At 45.3% G+C, this 24,842-nt stretch overlaps 1 protein-coding gene across 20 annotated transcripts in view; it reads right to left on the bottom strand.

Moving 5' to 3' along the window:
• The window catches only part of DLG1 (discs large MAGUK scaffold protein 1), a 2,685,689-nt gene that overhangs the window by 2,514,847 nt on the left and 146,000 nt on the right, over window positions 1–24,842 (bottom strand). For all 20 annotated transcript variants that reach the window (XM_069618589.1, XM_069618591.1, XM_069618601.1 and 17 more), the window contains exon 3: window positions 2,919–3,085. In XM_069618589.1, coding sequence (XP_069474690.1) covers window positions 2,919–3,085 — 167 coding nt within the window. The remainder of the gene's footprint in view (window positions 1–2,918; window positions 3,086–24,842) is intronic.

Genomic DNA, 24,842 nt, shown 5'->3' with positions numbered 1-24,842 from the left:
CGTTTGATATGGTGTCCTGGAGATACATGTGGCTAGTGCTGGAGACAATGGGCATTGGCCCCAATATGATCAGATACATCAAACTATTATACACCACTCCATTGGCCAGGGTTCGAGTCAACTCCCCGACATCCGCTTTGATCCCACTCTTCAAAGGCACCCGACAGGGATGCCCATTCTCCCCAATCCTCTTTGCCCTGGCGGTAGAGCCAATGGCTGACCACATCAGAGCACGCCACTCTCGCAGGGGAATACGACTGAAAGACACTCCCGAAATTATCTCTCTACGCAGACGATGTATTACTGTACATTAGGGACCCCGCTAGCCATCTCAATCCGATTCTGCGAGATACCACTCGCATAGGCACCTACTCAGGATTCGTGATCAACTACTCCAAATCGGAGGTCTTTCCACTCACCAACTCCACCCAACAGCTGGCCACTGAATACCCGCTCCGATGGTCACCTAGCAGGAATAAGTACCTGGGGGTCCAGGTGTCCCTAACCGCAGACACATTGCTGGCGGACAACTACCTGGCCACATCTCAGCTAGCCGAGTCCAAAATGGTACGCTGGCGCTCTCTCCCATTGTCATTTGCTGGGAAGCTCTCATTAAGATGATACTGCTCCCCAAGTTACTGTACATATTTAGCAACATACCCATCTGGCCTGGGGGACATACTTTGCGAGACTTCACAATCTGTGTGAGCAGTTCCTATGGCACTCTGGTGCGTTACGCAAAAAATGGTCAGATATAATGCTCCCATACGAAAGAGGGGGATTCACCGCCCCCTGACAATGTATTGGTTGGCGGCACAAGCCCAATACGCCTCATTGGTATCCAGGTACTACCCTCCCCCCGCCCGCATGTCAAACTGGAGACCCTGGCTGCCGCCGGAGGTAATCTCATGACACTCATACTGCACTGTCACTACGCACCGGACTCTCCCATCGACCCGGTCAGCACCACAGTGCGTGCCTGGGGCAGTCTATTCAACACCACGGCAGAACAGCACCCCTACTACAAGTGGCTTCCCGTCTGGGGGTTCCCCGGGCTGGAGCCTACACACGACACGGCTCTGGCGCGACACTGGGGCACACTGGGCTACCAAGGCCTGACTCTATCCCGAGGGGCGATTCATAGACCCAGACATGGAGGCAGGACCATTCCGGATCGGCACTAGAATTCCTACAATACTACAGGCTTTTTCGTGCTGCATGGCCTAATTTCCCCAACGAGCCCCTCGATTCTCCAGGGATTGCATACATAGCTAACTCTGGTGGTGCGCGTGGCATCGCCTCCTCTTTATACAAACTACTATTGTCAAGTGCCCCGTCTCGACCCTCCAGGGCACGCAGTGAGTGGGCAGTTGAGTTGGGCCTTGAGGTATCCGATTCCCTATGGGGGAAAATGTGCCCACACAATAATAGAGTCTCCCTCAACTTCCGTTATCGGGCTATGCAATACAAATTATTGAACAGGCTGTACTACACCCCCTTTAGGATCTCTAAATTTGCCCGCAATGCCCCGCACTCCTGTCCGAGTGGCAAAGAGGAGAATGCGGACCATCTACATATGTTCTTCACATGCCGTAAATTGGGGGAATTCTGGGAGAGAATCTTGGGTACACTGTCTGAGATCAGTGAAACTGGTATTGACCCTGACCCGTTGGGAGTCCTCTTCGGGGCGTGGAAAACTGACGGGGCTAAACGTATGGCCAAATTCTTAAACATAAGTTGCATGGTGGCTAAGAAATGTGTACTGCAAAATTGGAAGAGATCCTCTCCCCCCATATTTCAGAAATGGTTAAATTTGCTCACTTGGTCCCGAAACTGAAGAAGAGTACCTTGAAATGCTTCCTATTCACTCACGCCCCAAGAACATTTGGACTGCTTTTAATAGCTACCTTCTCAACCAAGAGGAGAGCACCTCAGCAAGTAGCTCCTCTATGATCTCACAATAAGGGCTTTAATTGTTATGGTTCATTATGAGTTTCCACTTACCAACATGTTGTAATGCTGCTCACATTGTTACTGTTCTACTCTGTATCTCCATTTAAGGTATTGTTTGCTCTATTGTATGTGTCTGCGCTATGCCTCTGCCAACAAAAATAAAGATTAAAAAAAAAACTAATGATTTAACTGCTGCTCTGGCATAATGAACACATTTTCTTCTTCATAGAGGTCATCTTCTGCTTGATGGGGCTGATAACCTATAGAAGAAAATGCATGTTCCTCCTCTTTGGAGGGGTGATAAATGTCTTGTATTGTAGCATAGATTTAGCACATATTTGAAACATCTCCACCCTTCTACATTTTTCAGCTTATGTATTTGGTACTGAATTTCTGGGTTGGTGTTTACTTGCTAAAAAAATAAATAAAGAGTAAATGTGGTTGAACCCATGAAACTGGAAGCATTGGTATGACAAAATGTAACTATTTAAATGTATATTTAAATGTAAATGTAATGAGTTTCATTTTATAAATTCCAATTCTTATAACAAATCCCTAAAAAGTAGCACAAGAAAAGATGCCTCAAATGAAATCTTGCAGTATACAATATTCAAGTACACTTGATGCTGATGGCATTGCACCAACAATGTACATTACATTTGGGAGGTTGGCAGGAGGTGCTAAATCACTACAACACAAATCTATAAAACATCTACCAGCTACACAGAGTAATAAATACATTTGCTTATTTACATTACTCCAGCACCTACATGTCAGACGGCAGGAGTTAAGAGTCTTCAAGCTGCTCAGTAAGCACACTCATGAACAGTGCAGTCCAATACCTTCACACTAGTAGAAACCCAAAGTATCACAAGCACATATGTGTCACAGCATGCAACGTTTGATAAATTGTCAACATTAATCATTCTCAGCCCCTTTTCATACGGATAGACTAAATACCATACCTCTACACTTGGGCTAAGGCTATTTGGCAAGATTTCTGAAGTCACTGTTGTGCTTGGAAGGCTGGAAAAATCCCATGTATTAACTGGCAAAGCAGGTTCAGGCGGCTTGGAGTTATCAATACATTTTGGATTGTCCAGTAAGGTCACTTCATAAAATTCTTGAATATCTGATAAAGTGAAGAGCAGAGCAATTATTTTTTTAATATTTATTGTGCAGTAGCCAAAAATTGACTTAGCACATTTAAACAGAACAGTACACAAAGATAAAACAAGATAAAATTCATCAATCACTATACATACTCTGAATATCACATTTAGACAAGACATACATCACTCGAAATCAAAAAGGGAAAAAAAGAAGAAAAAAGAAAAAAAAAGAAATTCAGAGCAATTAGTTTCCAGACAAAGGCAGATGAAGTCATAACTTCATTTTAGGAAAGAGCTTACAAAAACAACATTTTTCAAGAATACATTGACAATGTGTCTTGGGAACAGTCAAATGTACCAGTAATTGCCTGCATATCAATTTATTAAACAAATGTTATTTTTTAAAATAAAATACATTATTTTTTTTCCTAAGACTTAGAGTGAATTAAAAGTTAAGGCGTCATAGCAGAACTGTTCTGGCTATCTGGGCTCTCATCCCTTTATATGTTACATTGCTTGTAACTCGTAAGAACTGAGCAGAGCCCAAGCATATTTGGGTGCGTTTTCATAAGAAAAGTCAATATCTGTGGAATTGGAGTTTAGTTTTCCGGTTCTGTATTGCAACATGTATGAAGTAACTAACAATGAGTTTGATTGGTAAACAAACGATTACTTTAAGCCTACATTCAAATGCCATATCTTCTCTACATCCTTAGAGATACCAGCATATAGACATTCAGTTGAAAATCAACCCCTACATTCTGCATTTCAGGATGGAGCTAAATACCATCCTCTTCAAGGAATGGCTCCTCCCAAACACCTAGGTCCACACAGTCTACTACTCCCCACCTAACCTGAGACTTGGCGATCTGCTGCCGCATCCCCCCACCAGTTTGCTTGTAGATACCTTGCTCACAAATTGCCAGCTGTCCCCGTCCCCCATTGTTGGCTCCTCGCTCCCTCACTGCCAACTTCAAATTATGAATTGTAAAGCGGGCTATTGCTTCCTGAAGCTAGGTCAGTGATAAATATCCTAATAAAAATAAAAGATTAAAATTAGAGTTCAAAAAAACAAATCTGAGAAACTGAGGAATTAGAAATGCAATGTCCTTTCTGGTATCCAACGTTTTAAGGTAAGCTTTGTGTATTGGCTCAAAAGATGCTCCCAATGAGTCTTTGTAACACTAGGATCCCCACAGAGGAGGTCGGGGGTGGGGGGGGGGGGGAACAACAGTGGGTGTATTTTTTAACTCCTTCCATGAACACTAACAACTGGAACTCCCCACCAAGATGCTTTATGTTGAGCTATAAATGAGGTGGCAACACTGCTAGGTGTACTTTGAGTTTTAGACTAGCCCCAAGTCTGAGATAAAGGAGGTAGGCTACAATGTGTGTTGGTAAGCATTCAATGGGGTCGATGTTTTTTGAGTACAACAAATAAAACATTTTCACTTGTTTTAATAGCTTGTGGTTGGTTTTATGGCCTACTTAATATTTGCACACATCTTGGTGGCAGACGTTAATGTCAAAATTCTATGACTTTAGGAACCATGCTGCTAGTCATGGTTTGCAGGCAAGGATGTGGGAGTTTGCCCTGTTGTGTTAGAAGATTTTGCGCTGGCTGTAGTTTGAATGGTGGTTGAATCGTCATCTTTACAAAATGCCGCCATGGTTGTCTTGCCCAGATTTGTGCAATTAGTATCAGAGTTATGTCTATTAGTACCTGGCGAAGGGGTTGTGGCGGCCTCCCAGTAAAAAGGGGAGGCTCAGAATGCTGGCGTTACCAGACTGTAATCCCGCAGCCCTGAGCCTCCTCAGGGCTGGCGGCCACCATTTCCCGTAGCCGGAGAATGAAGTAAGTCTTTCCCCTCCCCCATCCACAGAATTCCCTCCCCGCGCCCTCCCACTTACCTTCTTTTTGGTCCATTTCTGTCCCCAGCGCGTGTGCTCCCGATCTGCATCAAGCCACCATGGAAAGGAATAGGACTACAACGTAGTCCCTTCTCTCCTTTCCATGGTCGCCATTTTTCTTTGATTAATTTTGTCCTTATTTTTTGAATGGCCGCCATGGAAAGGGAGAAGGGACTACATGTAGTGCCTTCCCCTTTCAATGGCAGTCATTTTGTTTCTTTACTTATTTTCCAATAATTTTCAATGGCTGCCATGGAAAGTGAAAACAGACTTAGGTTTCCCTTCCGTGGTGGCCATTTTTTGGACTTTCTGTTCCCAAACAGCAGGGCATTTCGGAACAGGAAAAAAAATGCTCTTAATACCCTGGTTTTACGGGCTGGGGTACTTATGGAAATAAGCACCAAGCCGGGGGGGGGGTCGAGGGGTGCATCACCACTTCAGGTAATGCCCCGAGGGGCCTTCGTTAAAGCCCTTGTGTCTGCTCTGCCCTTTTTTCTTAATTAACTTATACACTACTTTGCAGAGCAGAGAGGTGTCAAGGGGCGGGGCAGGAATGTAAGCAAATGGCCCTGATCAACTCATCCATAGGGCATTCCCTAGTGATCACTTCAGGGTTCGAAACTGAGGGGAGCTGCAAGCTATTTAGCTCTTGTTTGTAGCCTAGAAGAGCTGAGCCTGGTGAGCTCGACACCAACAGCTACCAAGTGCTACTTTTGACTCCCCTGGCCAACTGATGCCATACAAACACCTATGTGAATTGACCTCTCTGTGTTTAGGACATTCTATAAACAAACATTAGGAAACAGCTATACAACATTTAGAGCATACAGCATCATTAATGGAAAAAAATATATGTTTCCATCTTATGTGGAAAATCATTTTCAGAACGCTATACAATAGCTCCTGGTTACCCAGTAGTAGCTCCTGGTCACGGCTTAATGCTGGAGACCCAGGAGTTTTTTAGTTCCTGCTTACCCAATCTTAGTTTCGAGCCCTGCCCTTCTGCGGGTACTTGGATGCAAATTTTGGGCATTTTTTTGTTTTGGGCTATTCAAATCAGATCTACTGTCCCCATGCCAAACATCTTGAAAATGTGTGTTTATTTGTGGTTTTGCTGGAAAACCATGCTTTGGCTGTTCGCTAGGTGGTTGTGATCGCCAGGGATGTGCTGTACTTGAAAGTAAAATCCTCTTGATGCACCTAAGCCATATATACTGGGATAGAATTTACAGTATTTTGGAGTGCACTCCTTCCCCTTTATGTATGGCCATTGTATTATCTATATTGATGAGAACACATTGTAAAGCTTTGTTTGAAAAGATAGCAATGCCATCTTTATTGCCTGCAGGTTTAGCACATTTATGTATTGTGTAGTTTGTGTGTCCATGTTCCTTGTACAGCAAGTTCTTGACAACGGGCCACCCAATCTAGAAATGAGGCATTGGTTGCAATTGAGCCGGCACTGTTGGGAGTTTGAAGAGCCTGCCTTTTAAGAGGTTTCCTTTTGTGCATCAATGCAAAGCACTTATTACCTCCTTTGTCAGCTAGATTGCCCCACTGGGCCGACACTGTGAGCCACTGTTGGATTCTTCTCACGTTTAGGCTCATATGCGGTACTATATAGATGCAGGACGCCATCATGCCCAGAACTTTCATAAACTGTCTTACAGTTATTTGAATGCATGTCTGGAAACAGGCGATTTTGGTTAAGAATGCTTGGCCTTTTTCCAGGGAAAGATAAGGAATGGCTTGTTCCGAGTCTACAATAGCTTCAAATAACTTTCTGGGATGGAAATGGGTTTGATTTTGATTGTGGTGAAACCCAATTTGAAAAGTAGGTCTAGCAGTGTATAGGCAGCTTGCCTACAACTCCCTAGTTTTGTCCAGTTGTAAAGATAGACAGCAATGGGAATAATTTGCCGTTTTTGGGAAGCAAGAACTAAAGTGAGTAAATGCCCTTGTTTACCTTGTTCGGAGGGACTTGCTTGATGGTGCGCCTTTGTCGTAGGGCCTCGATTTGCTTTTCTAAGAGGACATGATAGTCTCGCAGCAATGTTCTGCTGTGCGAAGGCAGGTTGCGTGGGATTTCTATCAACTTATGCAATGTCGGTTTGCGACTGTCTAGCACCCACTGGTCTGAGGTTACCCCTTGCCATGCGTGGGTGAATAATGATACATACTCCCCTATGTGAGTGACATGGGAGGGGACATGAATGCACGAGCCATTGTTTAGCGGCGGATGTTCCTCTGTAGGTTTGTCCTCTTCGTCTGTGCTGTGCCGTGGTTTAGAGTAGGAACAAATGTGTTGTTGTTGAGTGCCTGAATACCAGCTAAGGCCCCAAGTCTTTTGGCACTGGGTTGCTGGTTGGGAATGTATTGGCTCGAAAGGAATGGCAGTTAGCTGGTGAGCCCCTTAGTTGAAACGATCTTCCTGAAATCTGTCCCATAGTTAAGGGGGTTGTAATCTTTGTCCACCCTCTAGAGAGGGTGGACAAACCCTAGAGGGTTTCATCCATTGTCTTGCCGAATAGAGACATCCTCCGGGTATCAGGTAATAAAATAGCAGCAAAAATGTCGCCAGTAAAAAAATAAAATCATAATAAATAAATAGCAGCAAAAATGCCATGTTTGACCTGGTAAAGGTGTACCCCAAGGGTGCTCCCCGCTTCCCTTAAATGGTATAATTGGTCTGGGGCATTGCAGGGGTCCCCTGCATCCTTTAGAAGATTGTGGCGCAAAAAACACAGCATTTCTGCTGCAATATTTTGTATTCACAGCCATTTTGCCGGGATTTTGAGACATGGAACCATCCTCCGCTGGAGGGTGCAAAATTTGCACTTCCCTCTAGCTATTGGATAGGGATATTTGACTCTTGGCAAGTAGGAAATGGCATGTTGTCCGTTTATACATAGCATTGAGGTGGCAAGTGACTATGACTTGCGAGTAGTGTGCAACTTGAAGTTTTGCACCCTGCTCTATTGGTTTATCTAATAGGGTTACTTGCGTTTGTTTTGAACCCCGATTCCCCTCAGGTCTCGAGGGTTACTGTGATAAAACATCATGCTTGGCCAACGTCCTGCTCGGTCTAGTGTATTCTTCATTATGGCATTCATAGTCTTTTCCCTTCCTGAATGATTTTTCGGAAGGCTCCCTGTAACTGTGGGTTTAGGTTTTCCTAGCTCCCCCATATTTCACTGTGTCTGATTATATCGTGAGAGAAGTGCTGTGGTATTAGCAATCCTGACACTAGATACCACCGAAATTCCTGTTTGCATTCAAAAGTGAATATACACCTAATCTACTTATCTGGAAGGTACTCTACAGCCGACATAGGTGTGTTTGCCCTTTTCCTTGCTGTGGTGACCATGGGGACCATCAGCGATTCAGGTGCAAGTTAGCCCCGGATGTACATGGGTTCAGAGTAAGATGGTTTCAAGTTTTTCTCCACCCTGGCGTTTAGTGGAGTCTGGTTTGGATAACTGATGAGCGGGGAAATGCAGCGTGATAACACCTTTCTCTCTTACAGGATTTGATCTATAAAGTTAACATCCTCGTCTGGTTCCTCTGTGAAGATAACAAGCCGTTCAGCTGCCCTCTTCAGGTGGTCTGAATTTTGAAAATGATTCTCTTTTGGGAATGATTTGTCCGATCGGGAGATCGATCTCATCTAGTTAAGGCATTATGTAATCATCAGGATTAGGTCCTGGTAGTCTTTATGCAAGTCTGTATCACCTTTATCTTCAAATTCCTCAAGGTCCGAGAAAGGGTCAAAATCCTGGGGGTCATTCTTGACCAGATGCTGAACATGAAATCTTATGTGGGGTGTACGGTCTCAAGAGCGATCTATTGTATCAAAATGTATGTGTCTTCCTCAAGGCTGGTGAAAGTGTGCGCGGCTCAATTGACCCACCCCTCATAACGAAATTTGTGAACCTGTCCTTCAAGGAGGGAGTGGCGCCAAACTATTAAACAGACCTGGATTTCGATATATATAAACGTCACTTGCAACTTCTGCTTTGTAGACAGTATTTAAAATGGATTCCTATGGGATCCGTATGTTTTTATCATCAGGTGACAAAAACAGGAAACCTCCAGCAAAGGCTACTAGGTGGCGTGGAATCTGTGACTTGACTTAAATGGACTATGCTACTTTCACATTTCAGGTGAAGGGCCCCCCCCCCCCCCAAGCCTTTTTAAACCCACCATAACTTTGTGTGTGTATGTATTCTAGGGCGGTGGTCGCCGCCCTATAAATAAGGTAAAACTGAGTTACATAAGAAACCGAAAAAAATGAATTGCTAATAATGTTTCACTTATGCAACGGATTTTGCGGAAGCTTTGCTCACACAAAAAAGTTTGTCATATTTTGCTCCCCACCTCCCTGAGGGGATTGGGTAGGGGGGGGGGGGGCAAAACAGCTTATTTATGCAGTTTTTCTGAAATGTGCAGCTATAAAACTATCCATACCCGTGGCTATCTGTAATCCATACTAAAATAGCCATCCGGGACTCCCATCCATGCAGTAACTGGGACTGGACCTGCTTAGTTTTAAAGCGAGGAAGGGGCCAGACACTTCAAGCCATGTTGCCTGATAAATTAGCACACGTTACAAGATGCTTAGAGCAGCATGGCATGAGGGGCCAGCCCCTTCCTCACTTTGAAGATAAGCAGGGTCAGTCCGAGTTACTGCACGGATGGGAGACAGTTTACAGTCCTGGATGCCAGATGTTTTCTTAGTGTGATAGGAGATATTTAAAACTAAGAAAACACGGCATCTTCATTTTCTTTGGAACCATGCTACCGTCAGTCGTTGAAAGTATTGCACTCTAAAGGTCAAGCTGTCATGAGGCCCGCATGAAAAGAGCTGCTCTCTCTGGGTAAGGAGCAACCAACAGGGCGAGTTCCTTAGTTTACATACTCAACCTAAGAGAAATACACTTGCCCCAAGGTGACTGGTGACAAAATATTTAGCACTGCTTTTTGTCAAAGTGGTGCATGTCGCCATAAGATAAGCACACTTCATATTTGGTGCAATACTGTCAAGCAAGCACAGGGAAATTTGTATTTGCCATTTACTAAAAACAAAGTGCCTTTTCAGTAAATGAAAAATACATTTATAACATCCCCATTGCTGGCAAGGTAGTGTATCAACTTGCCAATAGAAGAACACTTTCTGGGCAGTTTATAACTTCCCTCCCCCTGGACGAATCCTCACCAAACTTCGCAAAAAAAGTATATGGCCCACTCTGAATTTTGGTGAGGTTGGGTGAAGGGGGGGCAAAGTTATAGGGGGGGTCCCAAAATGTCTTTTTTCCCCCAGACACACAATGGGAAAAAATGTGTCGCTCCTACAGCCCAAACCGCTGGACGGATTTTTACCAAATCTGCGGCAGGTCCAGGGGCTTTGTCCCGAAAGCGTGCTTTTGTTAATTTGGTGTAAATCCGTCCAGTAGTTTATTTAAACGACCAAAACGTAAGGCAAAAAAATTTGTGATATCTAGGTCCGCTCCGCGGACACACTTCCCTGTTCGCTCCGCGGAAAGGACACCAATTGGATGATCGGCTTGCCTCATGTCCGCGGACACTCGACATGTTCTCCGATTGGCTGGGATGAAGCGTGAGGTACGTCAAATTATTTCGATGTGCCCGCCATATTGGATGCGCGGACATGCACTGAAGTGAGAATACATTTTGGGGAGTGTGTTGGTTTGTATGAGTCCTTGGAGAGGGTGGAGGAGTAAGAGATGGGTCAAATGCTGTATTTGTTAAGGTGGGAGAAGGCTGCGATATGTTTTTAGTGTTCACAGTCATTGTGGTTGTTAGCAGACATAATAAACACGGGGCGTGCTACTGGCTATTTTAGGTTAGTACATTTTTTTTAGAATGTTAAAGTGCATAGTTTTGAGGTGGATGTATTATATGTATATGTATTTTGGTTGTGGTCATTTGGTAGGCGTTTGTTTCTATGGGTGCGTTATGCTGCAGTGGTTGTGGCCAGGGCCTAGAGTCTTGGGTGCATGGTCGAAGGCTGTAGGCCGTAGGCATTGCACCCAAGACACTGCAGCATAACTCTAAAATGCTACCAAACATTTTGATTGTGGTATGTGGGCTGCTTAGGGGAAATAATTGAAGGATTTGATGGGGTCACCGGCTTATTACTCAGTAGGTGATTACCAAGTACTGGGTGATTCTGTGGTGTTTGGAGATGGGAGAGTCTGAAATAAAGTAAGGGTTGCAAGGCAGGACCTGGTGCTTCTGTTGCACACTGAAGGGAAGGGGGGAGATGTTGCATGTCTTGCTTTACAACACTGTAAATAGTTGTAGATGTCATAGATATGACTGCACCTGTGTATAGTATAATGCTGTTGTGAAATCTAACACGGAACGGGCAACCAGCTGGAATGAGAGAGCTGTGTATATTGGAAGAACAGTTGTAGAGGCAGTGGCGTTTCAGCTGGGAGCCTTTCAAATGATATCGGCCATCTGTGTGCATAAATAAAGATGCATGTACTCACCTTGGCTGCGTGTCCTTTTAGAACACACTAGAAAGCCTTTTTCCATAATTATACTGTTATTTCTCGCATCTATTAACATGAAATGACACTTTGTTAGATAGCTGTGTGTGTGGTGTCTGATTACCATTATAAACATTCCTAAAAGCAAGTTCAAATGATTGCAAAATATCCAGAAAGTGTATCTACATCCAATGCACTGTAATACATTAAATGCTGTTATGGTTCAAATGTGGATAAATAGGTGGCAGCGGTTACACAAATGACAGAATGAAGAGAATAACAGTTTCGGAGTGTGCTGCTGAGTGTGACTGCAGACTTTGGCAGACCAGAGCCTGACCCAGAGTCTGTCCACCACCTCCATTGCTTTACTCGCTGGAACTTCCTGTTTCTTCTACAAATACACACTCCAGCCACGGAGCAGTTGCGGAGTGTGCTGCTGAGTGTGGCTGCAGACTTTGGCAGACCAGACCCTGACTCTGAGTCTGTCCACCACCTCCATTGCTTTACTCGCTGAAACTTCCTGTTTCTTATACAAATACACACTCCAGCCATGGAGCGGTCGCAGAGTGTGCTGCTGAGTGTGACTGCAGACTTTGGCAGACCAGGCCCCGAGTCTGTCCACCACCTCCATTGCTTTACTCGCTGGAACTTCCTGTTTCTTCTACAAATACACAGTCCAGCCACGGAGCGGCCGTGGAGTGTGCTGCTGAGTGTGACTGCAGACTTTAGCAGACCAGACCCTGACCCGGACTCTGTCCACCACCTCCATTGCTTTACTCGCTGGAACTTCCCGTTTCTTCTACAAATAAACACTCCAGCCGCGGAGTGTGCTGCTAGTGAGACTGCAGACTGACAGACCAGACCCTGACACGGACTCTGTCCACCACCTCCATTACTTTACTCGCTGGAACTTCCTGTTTCTTCTCCAAATACACACTCCAGCCACGGAGCAGTTGCGGAGTGTGCTGCTGAGTGTGACTGCAGACTTTGGCAGACCAGACCCTGACTCTGAGTCTGTCCACCACCTCCATTGCTTTACTCGCTGAAACTTCCTGTTTCTTATACAAATACACACTCCAGCCATGGAGCGGTCGCAGAGTGTGCTGCTGAGTGTGACTGCAGACTTTGGCAGACCTTGGCGGGACCGCGCGGGACACCACTGTCGCTGCCCGGGGGTGGGGGCTGGGGGGGATGTCTCGGATCCCAATTGTCTTCATCTACCACACCATAAATCTCATCATCATCACTTCTACGAAGCCCACGAATAACTTGACTTGTTCAGGTCAGTTGCAAAATGGAGGTTCATTTACAGACTAGAGCTCCCTCGGACTTGGAACCGGGTTTGGAAGCGAGTCAGTCCAGGTACGGCGCCCTCACCCTCACAACATCACGCTGCAGCCAAATCCCTTCCTTTTGTTTCTTTTCCTCCCCGAAATTCCACCCTTCAGACCTCCCCTACCTCTCCTACTCCCTCCATCCTAATCCTGTCCACTCCTGTATCTGTACCTGTCCCTGACATCCCTTTCCCACCCTTCCCTTCAACCCCTGCTGCCTTACCCGACGGCTGCAGCTCTGAGATCAGAAGGAGGAGACGGACAAGTCCGCCCGCCGCGTCTTTCGATTGTCGAGGGAAACATCCGCACGCAGACACTATGAGGAAGCTCAGCGGGGGCAAAACAGCGGTTTCCAAGTGGGCCCCAAAGCATGCTGCCTCCCCGGGGCTGCTGGACTCGCTGGTTCAGCCCACAGATCCAGCGCGGAAGACAGCGAGGACGACGGCCGCTACAGCGGCGTGTGAAGGAGCACTGCACGCCGACTCCTCCCCCAGCCCGCCTCAACGTTCATACGACTTCACCGGGCAGCCTTCAGGCCAGCACATGCTGTCTGGCTGCGCTGGAATGGAGGAGTGGCTGGCCCCCGATCATCGTTCGAGAGGAGACGGGGACCCGGGTCCCTCTGTCTGGACTCGGGAAATTGGCAACGAGCGCCCTTAGCGTCGACAGTGGGGCGGCTCCTTTTTTTCAAGACCGTACCGAGCACACTGCTAATTAAAAAACAAGCCAAAACTGAAACTGAAACCCTGTTACCTGAGCAATTTCACAACCAACTAATTCGAACAAAACACTTTGTAGAATTTAAGGATACCCTATTCCAATTCTGAAGGACCTGACTAGTCCGAAGGAGGCTCCCTATTTTGCAGCTCCAGATGCCAAATCAGTGATCACACGGTAAACCTGACAACTTCCTTAAACCTGAAATCTCTACCACCAGGTGCTGTTACACTCAACAGGGGAAGGGACGCCCAAATGAAATCTGGAGCCTCGGAGGGACTCACTCCCCCCCAACCCTCCAGCACGTTGAGAGGAAACCTTCCAAGTAGCCAAGGAGACGGTTACTCGATACAATCCATCTGTGCAACCAAAAAATCCTAAAGAAAAAGTACCTGTTGAGGACCAGAAGAACTTGACAACTATTACATATACCAAAAATCACCGCACACGAACAGGTTCAGAAGACAAACTGTGAAATCCACGGCTTTGTTAAGTAAAGAAATGGGCCCTAGAAAATGCCCTGCATAGCCTCTTACAGCGGCAGGTTTGAGTGAGTTTTTTTAAGAAGAAACTGGAGTTGGTTGGATTTTCAACACAAACTCTCCGACATCGAAATCTTGGATAGCTTAATGCAACAAGAGTCAAGTATGAACCCTACAACATTAGCGACAGGGAGTCCCATCATAACATCACGGGCAGTTGAACTTCAACCATCACACCTGTCGCTCTCAACTATCCTTTCAAAACCATCGACAGGGACCCCCCTCACAATACCACGGGTTACACAACCCCAACTTTCACTCCCGTCGACGGAAGGTTTTCCTCCTGTAAGATGGCATTGTACAAACAAACATCAGCACCAGAAACGGTTGGTCAGCTGCCCAAAGAGACCCCTGCCGTGACGGCAGCTTTGCCACCCACAGAAACTGAAGGTCTTAATGACACTGTCTCGACACAAATCCAAACGCAGTGTCGTGATCCTTCAGAAACCAGTGCCAACCGGATTCTACGTGGCAGCGATCCAAGAAGTACCTTCACAGTCGAGGCCCAGGGGCCGTGCCTGTCTGCACCCTCAAGTCTTTCTTCACAGGTGCAAACTACAAAGTCCCTGTCGGACAGGCAAAGTTCTGGCGCAGTAAAAACCAGCGGCCTTAACAATTTCACCAATCTTCCTCTCACCCCAATTCAACCACGAAGAATGAGTGAAATTGACAACTCGTCATCGCAATTGACACCCGCGCATAAAAAGGCGGACCTGATGTCTATCATGTCCACGGTGACAATCGCGCTGGCCCCTTTCAGCAAGCTGTATGAGAGCATTAATGATACTCTACGTGACCAGACGTCAATAATAGCCCTGATGTAGTCAAAGCTGAACTACTTAGGTGGTTACATTGTTGGAACCGAGGGCAGCCTGACATCCAGAATAGATCAATCACTCAAATTGGCTCTTTCCAGAACCCTGTAACCCTCCCATGACACAGGAGAAGAAAATGGCAACAGAGTGACTCAACAGACCCAAACTATTGCGGACATTACACTGCTTGTAACCCTGGATCAACCCGACGTAGCAGACCTCCACCTCCAAAATGACAACATTTCAGTACTGAACTGCTCACCGGAGCCACTCAATGCCATAATCGCAATAATAGAAGACAGAGATCAAACGCAAAGATCTCCCAAGTGCAACTACTGTAAGAACAAAAACACAGGTGTCCAATCCCTTTTCCTACACAAAACTAGAAAGTCAACAGAAGGAAAATACCAACAAACTGGACACAAACTGTAAGGTCTTCTCCTATGGCATTTTTAACCAGCAAAAACCGGTGGACCACTTCGGTATGAAGCAAAACAAAAAAAAAAGACAGTAACATTACAACGTACTTCAATTACAAAAAGTCAAACTAAACAGGCGGAAAGAACGCGAGACACAACATCTAAGCCTCAAGTCGAAAAACCTGCCTCGTTGAACCACCAACCCATCATAAATTCACCGGAACAGGAGAAAGTGGCCTACTCGGCAATGACTGTAGAAGATCAATCTGATTGAAGTTAGATTACCATCGACGAGACAGGCTTTGAAATCAGCACAAGAAAAAGTTCAAAGCGAAAAGTCGACGAGGTATTTACTCCATCTACCAAACGGGAACCTCCTATTAAAGTAAGATTGCATGACCAGTCTCCACTCCAACCGTTGTCTTCGAAAAAACGTTCTAAAGACCATTCTCGATCTACAGAAAACTCAAGGCACTGGACGGCAAGCAAAAAAAGCGGTGACTCAATGATCAAGACACCCTTCAACTCCAGGAGAAGACCTAGATCTCGGTCCGTAAACCTCCATTTTCGACACACTGACTCAAAAACCAAACAGAAAAACTCCAAACACGCAGAGCAAGCAGGAGTCAGAGAAAGACTTTCATCTCGTTCACAGAATTATCATGCAGCCGCAAACATCAAAAATACAATAAGACAAGAGAGAAACGGACCCAAAGACCCAATCAAAGCAAATTGTAAGCGACTGCGTCTTAAGACTGAAAAGAATTGGTTTGAAGGTCGGAGGAGAAACACTAAACAGAACCAATATTCTGAAAGTCTTAGCCCAAATACCAAGTCTGCGATGCATACGGAACAGCGACCTATGGATGGTGGAACCAGCACAACAGGAAGAAGCGACTATTCATACATTCGTCTTAACTCAAAAATCATCAAATTCCAATTATTGAAAGAAACGGAAAGTCTGTCTTTTTTGGGCTATGAAGTAACAGAAATCAATCGTCCAAATTAACTTGCAGAGACGGTCAGACATGGATTCCAGAGACTCTACAAACGTGTTGATAAAGTCTGACGCTCCTCGCACTCATTACATCAGCAGGATGGATCACCTGCGTACTCACCATTACGATCGGTCTAACGAGAGATCTGGAGAGCTAACTTCAGAGCTGGATTCTGCTCCTCTGATTAATCGATCGCGTAGGTTGCCTAGGCCTGACTGATCTGCCGCCCGGCCTCACCGACTGCCACATCAATTCCAAAAACTGTCATCACGGAAAAACCTGGACGGACCTGGGGGGGAGATGGGGGGCGGCCTTGGACCTGGTACAAGTCTGACACGAACCAGAATCGGAAGGTCTAGCAACCACCAACCCGAAGAGGGAACCAGCTTACGAGACGGACGGAAACAGGAAAATGAATTTAAAACAACCTTAGGTAACCGCCTAAAATTAGGATGTTGGAACACGCGAGGTTTCGAACATTTAACCAAAGTGAATGATGTCAACCTAGGCCATTTTGACGTCCTGTGCTTGCAGGAGACATGGTTGACCTCAAAACCCCGATTGGATGGATACCAAATTATCTTTACCGCAGCAAACAGAGGTTCCAGGACGACCTTCGGCAGGTCTCATAACTGCATTTCTATCAGGATCCGGAATTGAAGTGATTGAAGTCTTGACTTCACCTAACTGGATTCAGGCGATGATTCTAAACTGCACGAACACGTCGGACGATTCCCCGCTTCGAAAAGAGGGGAAAATTCTTTTATTGAACATTTACTGGAGCCCAGAAACATTTAAGGAAGAGTTTGAAACTGTCCTAAGCCTGCTGGACGAAGCTGATGGAAAAACCCAACACCATACCACCATCATAAACGGCGATTTCAACACAGCATGGGAAGGCATTGGATGCGAACCTAAACAGCAAGATCAAACTCGCCGGGTAAGGATATCGGACAAAGGCTTGCGTGAAATCAACTCCCAAAACTCCTCTTTTCACCACAATGTAGTGACCGGCGAAAAAATTAGCAGAAGCGACCTGGATTACACTCCATTACTGACAAGGTTTTTGATTCCAGTCACAAAGTTCTCCAAACCTGCGGTTGGTCATTCGCACTCATACAACAGGGACCTTGTGGAAAAAAAGAATGCTCCATCGACGCTTAAAGAAAATTTACCACAAAACACCCTCTGTAGAAAACCTTAACCTATGGGTATCGTCTGTCCATGACTACAAGAGTTGGCTTAGACATTATCGGCATAAGCTGTACCAGAGCGACGCAGAGCAAATGTCAGTCATTTGTGGAAACAAACCAAAAGAATTCTGGAATTTCATCAAGGGGACATCGTTGGGCACAATCCTGTGCAGTTCCCTTGGGGAACACTGCAAAAAGATTAAGACTACAGGAGCAGCAGTAAACCCAATTGGTAGCAGTCTGCACCACCCAGAGTTACCTGGTAGCAGTGGCTGAGCAGTCAGACTTCTCTCAAGAAGAGTAGGACAGTATGCAGCGTATACACAATAGGGCCAAAACACAGAGCAAACAAACACTGACCAGAGCTTTGTATAAAAAGTAGATAGTCATTTCTTTAAAACACACTTTAGGTAATACACTAGCACTCTCAATGAAAAGTAATCTAAAACACAGTCAGGTAAGTATACACACTTCCCTTGATAACTATCAGACAAGTCAGGGTTAAAGCACAACTATTTGTTAAGACAGAAGTGAGCGCTTAACCTAGATGGCACTCCAATAGTTTAGGTTAAAAAGGGAGAGAAAAGGCAGAACATAAAATAAAACAGTTCCCAACACTTTTAAGAGTTCAGAGCAAGGGGAGAAAGGTTATACTGTAGAGCCAAAGTTCATAGGCTAGGCCCACTTTAAAGGGAGCCAAGCAAAATGTGCCCAGGATCACACAGTTAAAAGTGCACTGAAAGTCTTTGCAGAGTGTTCAAAAGAGGTTGGGGTGAGTCAGAAGATATAGTTAGAAGGCCTGAAGCCAACCCAGTTTAGAAGCCAAGGAATTAAGGGTCACCTTTAGCAATCTGTAGAAAGGGAGGCCAGGCAGGACAGTACCTTAAAGAGGAAGGAAGCTCCAGCGGGGGCAGTTGTTCCTGGCAGTGGTTGAAGTTCGTGGTTCCGACCAGGGGAAGAGACGATCTCGTCGAGGAAGAAACGTGGAGTCGTTGCACTGCACAGGGATGAAACCAGCCGCGGAGTTCCCGATTAAAAGGTGCGGTCCTTTTATTCACGGTCAAAAGTGGTGAGCTTCGCTATCCGCCCGCCGGGGTGCGTGGCACGGATGATTCGACCAAGGGACGTCTTTGGAAGGCGAAAAGAGTGAACTTGTTGTTCCTACCAGCTTCTGTGGAGAAGCCTGCCAAAATAGTGGAACAAAGGGCTCGACCTTGGTCAGAGTTACAGAGACGGACAAAAACGCCATTTTAGAATCGAGTTCTGGCAAAAAGACCCAACCGGTGATTTAATATTAAATAAACCGGCGGTATCTTTAATATTGCACCAAAAAAGTGGTGCATTTAAAATGAATGGGAAAATCCCATAGAGAATATTCCGGTGGAATATTTTGCGTGGTAACCACTGCCACCAGCCAGAAACTCGACGAGAGGGGACGGGACAGTGCCCCCTCAAAAACAGACCCAGGGGCAATCGAATTACCCCTTACCAGTACTTGCACAATATGATGGTTTGTACTGGTTCTGTTCACTATTTTGGACTAGTAAAGCCAATGGTGAGTTTACATGCCCTGGGAGACAGTAGTCAGTCCCAGGGTATGGAGTCTATGTTTGGGGGTCACTGTGACACCCCTGTGCTACTGCACTGAGGGTGCTGTGTACCACAAATACAGAAAAACAGATATCATATGGAGTAAAAAGGAACCCCATAAGCACATAAGTCAAAGACATACCTCAAATCATGCCTAACAGTGGGAGTAAAGGGGTCTCACTCTTAGCAGGAGAAAAGAAAAAAAAATCCAGTAAAGCTCCTGGGGGACTCGCTAGGTTTGGGAAATTAGCCTTATAAGAGAATTCTCCCTAACAGACTTTAAACAAAACAACCGGGGACATCCAGAATAACGTAGGAGAGGCCAAATGGATAGCCCATTTCTCAAACCTGTTTGTGCCGACAACAGACCATTCCCTGTTGGTCCTTGCTTACAGAGCATTAAAACAAGACTACTAACAATGGAACATCCCCGCTGACGACGCAACAATTCTACTTAAAATTAAAAAATTGAATAACTCGAGGGCTCCCGGGCCAGACAGCATCTGCAAAGCGGAGCTCAAGAAACACCCTGAACTGTGGGCAACTATAATGAGCAAGATATTTGACAACTAACCATCTCCAGGATATTCCTCCTCCTTGGAAAAAAAGGCATTGTGCCTATCTTCAAGAGGCTCGACAGACGATGCCAGTCGTCTTCGACCAATGACCCTCTTGGACGTCATGGGCAAGGTGTTTGCATCCATGGCACTGGACGCATTCCAAACTTGGATTCAAGAAACCGGCCAAGCAGACCCTTTCCAGAATGGTTTCGTCAAGAACTCAGACAACAACTAACATCCTCCTCTTGAGTTCCCTAAAAGCCAAAGTGGTGCAGGGTGGCCCTACCATCTACATGGCTTTTATTGACCTGGTCCAAGCCTTCCACCAGGTCAACAGGCAGCGCCTATGGGGAAAACTAGAAAGCACAGACTGCCCTCCAGCGATCTTGGAACCCATAAAAGCCTTACATCATGGCACCTCCATACGTGTGCGCCTTAGAGCCGAGGGTAGACTGTCTAACGAAACACAGACTTCACAGACTTCAAGAGGCGTAAAGCAGGGTTGTCCTCTTGCACCTGCCCTGTATAATGCCTACATTGCATCACGGGAAATCAACAGACCTTGTCAGATGCTTTCCACCTTCGCTCGGAGGTTCCAAGATAGAGCAACTACTTTACGTGGACATCATCATCTTGATGGACCAAACCCCCATAGGCTTGCAACGCCAACTAGACCACCTAGTACGCCATCTGGCAGAAAATCTGAAACTGAATGACAAAACTAAAATATTAATACTGGGAACCGCGGCCAAAAGAAAACAAATTCCTGTGGAGCTGTGAGGGGAGGAACCTCGAAACAGTCAGCGCCTTCAAGTACTTGGGCATCATGATCAACAATGACAAGGAGGAACTGACTATGCAAGACTTCCTTTGGTCAAAATTGAAAAATCTTACGGCAGAAGCTAAAGCAGTGGACAGGAAACACGGAAGATTCTCCATCATTCCCATCATTAGATTCTATAAATCCAAGGTCGTCCCTGCTCTGATTTACGGCACCGACGCAATGCCTTTGATGCCGAATTCAATCTGGGCAAATTATGAAAGCTTTTTTTGGCGAGGTGCATTGGGGCTTGGCTACTTCTACACCGATAGCCCTGATAAGAAGAGAAGTCTGCCTAACTTCACTTTTGGCCCTAAAGATGAGAGCCAGCCTCATGTTGTACCGCAAAGTTAACGCTCCGAAAAACAAAGTCTTGGACCTTATTCGGAGAGAAACCGAGTGTGGTAATAATAGAATGCTTAGTAGATGGGAGCAGTCCAATCTTTCCATCTTGCAAGAACTCGACACCACCAGGGAAACTGTTCCAAAACCCAAATCAGGTAACAAAGAAACTCTTTGAAGCTGACTGGATAAACACTTTGGAGGTTGCTAACAACTATTCATTAACAGCAAACTTAACTAGCACCCCAATGAAACTTAACGAGGTGTGTGGTTACCTTTACCAATGCCCCGATAAGCGCCTAAGTAGAACCTTTTTAAGGTTCAGACTGAACCAACTAAAAACTAATGAAATTTTAGCAATACGTAAACAATCCACCTCAAATAACTGTCGATACTGCTAAACACCAGACACCATAGAAACTACTAAACATCTGGTCCTTGAATGAAATAGTCTTACTGTAATCAGGCACCGCTTCCTGGCCCCAACCATTAAACAACTTCCGCACTTTAGACTCGGAAAACCTATGGGTCATGTTGACCAGCAGCAACAATAAGCGATGTGTCATTGGACTGTCCTTGTTCTTGAAGGCGTTGAACCTATGAATCTGGACCTTTTGACGAGAGTTATTTTACTCTATCAGGAAAAGACATGAACTATACTGGAGATCAGATTTATTTTGTAAAAATTGTAATACAATTAAATAAAAAATAAAAGAATTATAAAAATAACAGTTTCCACATTACAGTTAGTAATATGGGTAAACAAAATGTTGGAGAGTAGACAGTTTTGCAAGCGACACTAGATCATAGTAGATGGGAGAAATGAAAGTAAGCTTTTTTATAGGTTATACAGGGTAAGTGGAAGTTACCCTGTTTATATGTATTTATACAAGAGCTGTACATGTACTGTGCAGAAAATATTCATAACTGAAGTTTGTGTTAATGTATGTGGATGAGTATGAATCTGCAAGCAGAAGTATTGGAGAGTTTTATAGTAGTTGTTGCTGTAGGTGCGTTGCAATCACAGCACAATTGTACTCAGAGTCATCAACAGTACATCTTAAGTGCTGAATTGTGATGATGGAGTTTGATGTAGAGTTCTTGGACGTGATTGGTGGATGGTTGTGCGACTGCTTAACAGTAGCCAATGAGGGAATGGTGCAGAGAGTGAAGTGGAAAGGGTAGAAGGGCTGCCACAGTGATAAGCGCTCCACGGACAGCGCGGCTGTTCGCAGATAGGACATGCCACATTCGGGACTTTGCTGCATATCTGGCATGGAAATAGGACAAGGGGAATTAGCCAATCAGGTGCTGAGGGTGTCATTCATAGGGAGAGAGGGTATTCATTTTTTTCATTGCTGTATGCTGTGAAGATGGCTGTGGTTGCTGAGATAGACAGATTAGAGTGTGGATAGTGGGAGATCATTCGATTACTAATCTGCAGTGGTACGCAAACATGTGTGGCATTTCAGACAATGTTGGAATGCAGGGAGTGGAGGCCACCCACTGGTGTGATGGGCCAGGGAAAAATGTGCAAGGTGTTTATACACTTTGTAGAAATATGGCTCATTTTAACATTCCTGATATTCTGGTGGTAAATTGAGGAGCAATGTATTTGGGCTATCTGGGTGCAACAAGTTTGCTGGGTGCACTGAAGCAGTTGCTAAAGGAACGGATACACCTGTTTCCATCTGCCAAGATACTTTTTTCACTAATACCACCTAGGACTGCATGGATCCCTGCTCATGTATTTAATCCTCAACAAGACATAGCAAGAGGTCTTGTTAATGAAGGACTATCTTGTTTTATGTATTCTGTGGGCATTTCATTCCAAAATGAGATCCATTTGGAAGACCGTGCATTTTTTTCTTGAAATGGAATGACTTTCACAGATTTTGGTCATGAAATATTTCTTGGTAATATGCAGACCTCAATCAGGAAGTTGTTGTGAAGTCATGTAACAGATCAAATCTGAAACAAGCCTAAAAAGAAGCCCGAGAAAATCTGGGAAAAAAGGCTCTTTTCAGAGCTAACCTCAAAGGGGGAGTGGGACACACTATTTAAATTTTCATTCCCAACCCTCAGATTTTTCGATGTGTCCGTGGAGAGTGTGGTTGTCCGCAGGCAGCATGTATTAGATACAGAGATTTTGAGGTTGAGAGGGATGCAAATGAGACGTAGCACAGGAAGGGATTGGTCAATAGGGTTTACTGGGTGTGGTGTGTGAGCAGAGAGTTTGTTAGAAAGTCTTTCATGCGAAGAGAAGAGATGGCTGTGTGTTTCAGAAAGCAGATGGTCTGGATTTTGGGAGATTCATGGATACATTGGTTGGCGGTGCATGCAGATCGCTGTGGAGTGGCTGTACACATCTTGGATTTCCTTATGTGGAAGTGAACTGGCATGGAGTGCGTGGAATGAAGTGGCTGGATTTGGTACCTGTGTGCTACTTTGGTGACTGTCATCCAGACATCATTATTATTCATTGTGGAGGGAACAGTTTAGGACATGTGTCTGGAATCTCTTTGCAATTTAGAATGAAAGAAGAACTTGGGGAAAGTCATGGACATGTATCAAAACTGAGTAATTTTTTCCTGTATTGCGCAGAGACAAATGTGGCTGCGTTGTTCTTCATTTGGTCCACAAATGGAGAAAGCAAGGCGCAATGTTAACAAGGTTGTCTGTGCCTTTTTGCGAGATGTTGGTATGTCCTCTTTTCACAATGAAAACATTATGTTTCGTAGTACACACATTTTTCGCAGAGATGGAGTACATCTCACTTATGCCGGCAATCAGATTTTTCTGCGAAATATACAAAATGCATTGCGACCTTTTTTGGAATTAGAGCAATCCATTTTGCAGTAGGTGTTGACCATTTGAAGTTTTCGAAACACAAAAAACACCACAAAAAGGCTCTTTTCAGAGCCACCACTTCCTCCCAGAGAAAAGTGAATGGTTGCGACAGGGCAGCACTGCACAGATTTTAGATGTCCGCAGACTTCTAAAAATGCACAGGGTTCAGCACATTTCATTGACACTTCTCTTTTTTGAACTGTGAAAGGCGGCTCTGAAAAAAGTCTTTTTTATTTGGTTTTTGTTGTTTTATATATTTTTTGGTTTCTTAAACATGATACACAAGGAAAGGAGGGTAAGAAAGGGACACCAACCACAGGGATAAGAAAGGGCATGTGGAGAGAGGAAGATGTAGGGTGGGCCTTATTCAGGTAGGTAGCAGTTCTTCTGATGCTCGTTGACCAAGGTCTCGAAAGCACTTCAAAGGTTCTCCCCTGCAGAGTACTGCGTCACAGTACATGCACAATACTGTGACCTTCGAAAGGTAATGATCAACAGCATCATGTATGGCCTGCGAAGCAGCTGGAGGGATGCGCTGCCCCACAAGAGTGTCTCTTGTGGTGGCAGGAGCGGAAACTGAGGATGTTGTAGGGGAACTCAACCTACTACGTTTATCGCAAGGTACAAACTTACAAATAGCCCCACCGTGGAACGATTTTAGGTGTCCCTTCATTGAGGTAGCAGCATAGCTGTACAAACCCGGTTTCCCACGACTCGGCACCATCTTGCACTGGTTGCAGGTCACTTTGTGTGCACGTGCTGTTGGTACTCCAACAGTGGTAAATAAGCTCCACACCCAAGATTCACAGTGAGAACTAGTAGTAGGGCCTTCCACTACCTCAACCTCTTCATCACTCTCCTCTGTATCCTGACGCCTGTTCCCCTCTGCGGGCCCTCTGGGAGGTGTTGGTGGTGGAGGGGTTAGGGTGTTGCTGAGACAGCAGTAGCACCAGAAGCAGCCATGGCTGCCATCAGGATAGCTGTTTCAAAGAGCAAGAGCAATCTGATGCAACAATGAGCAGTCTGTCCTGGAAGCCCAAAAACAGAATAAGGAGCAGCTCTGGGGTGTGGCCTTTTATAGGGGTAGTGGGGCGTGCTTCGCGAACACCCGCGCTGTCTTAGGACACTACGAACACCAGGAAAGGGCTAAAAAAAAATCCAAAATGTATTC

Source organism: Ambystoma mexicanum, chromosome 10, assembly GCF_040938575.1.
Source record: "Ambystoma mexicanum isolate Mex_15411 chromosome 10, UKY_AmexF1_1, whole genome shotgun sequence".
In the NCBI taxonomy this organism is placed as follows: domain Eukaryota; kingdom Metazoa; phylum Chordata; class Amphibia; order Caudata; family Ambystomatidae; genus Ambystoma; species Ambystoma mexicanum.
Note: the sequence above shows the minus strand (reverse complement) of the source record. Positions and strands in the feature narration are given on the sequence as shown.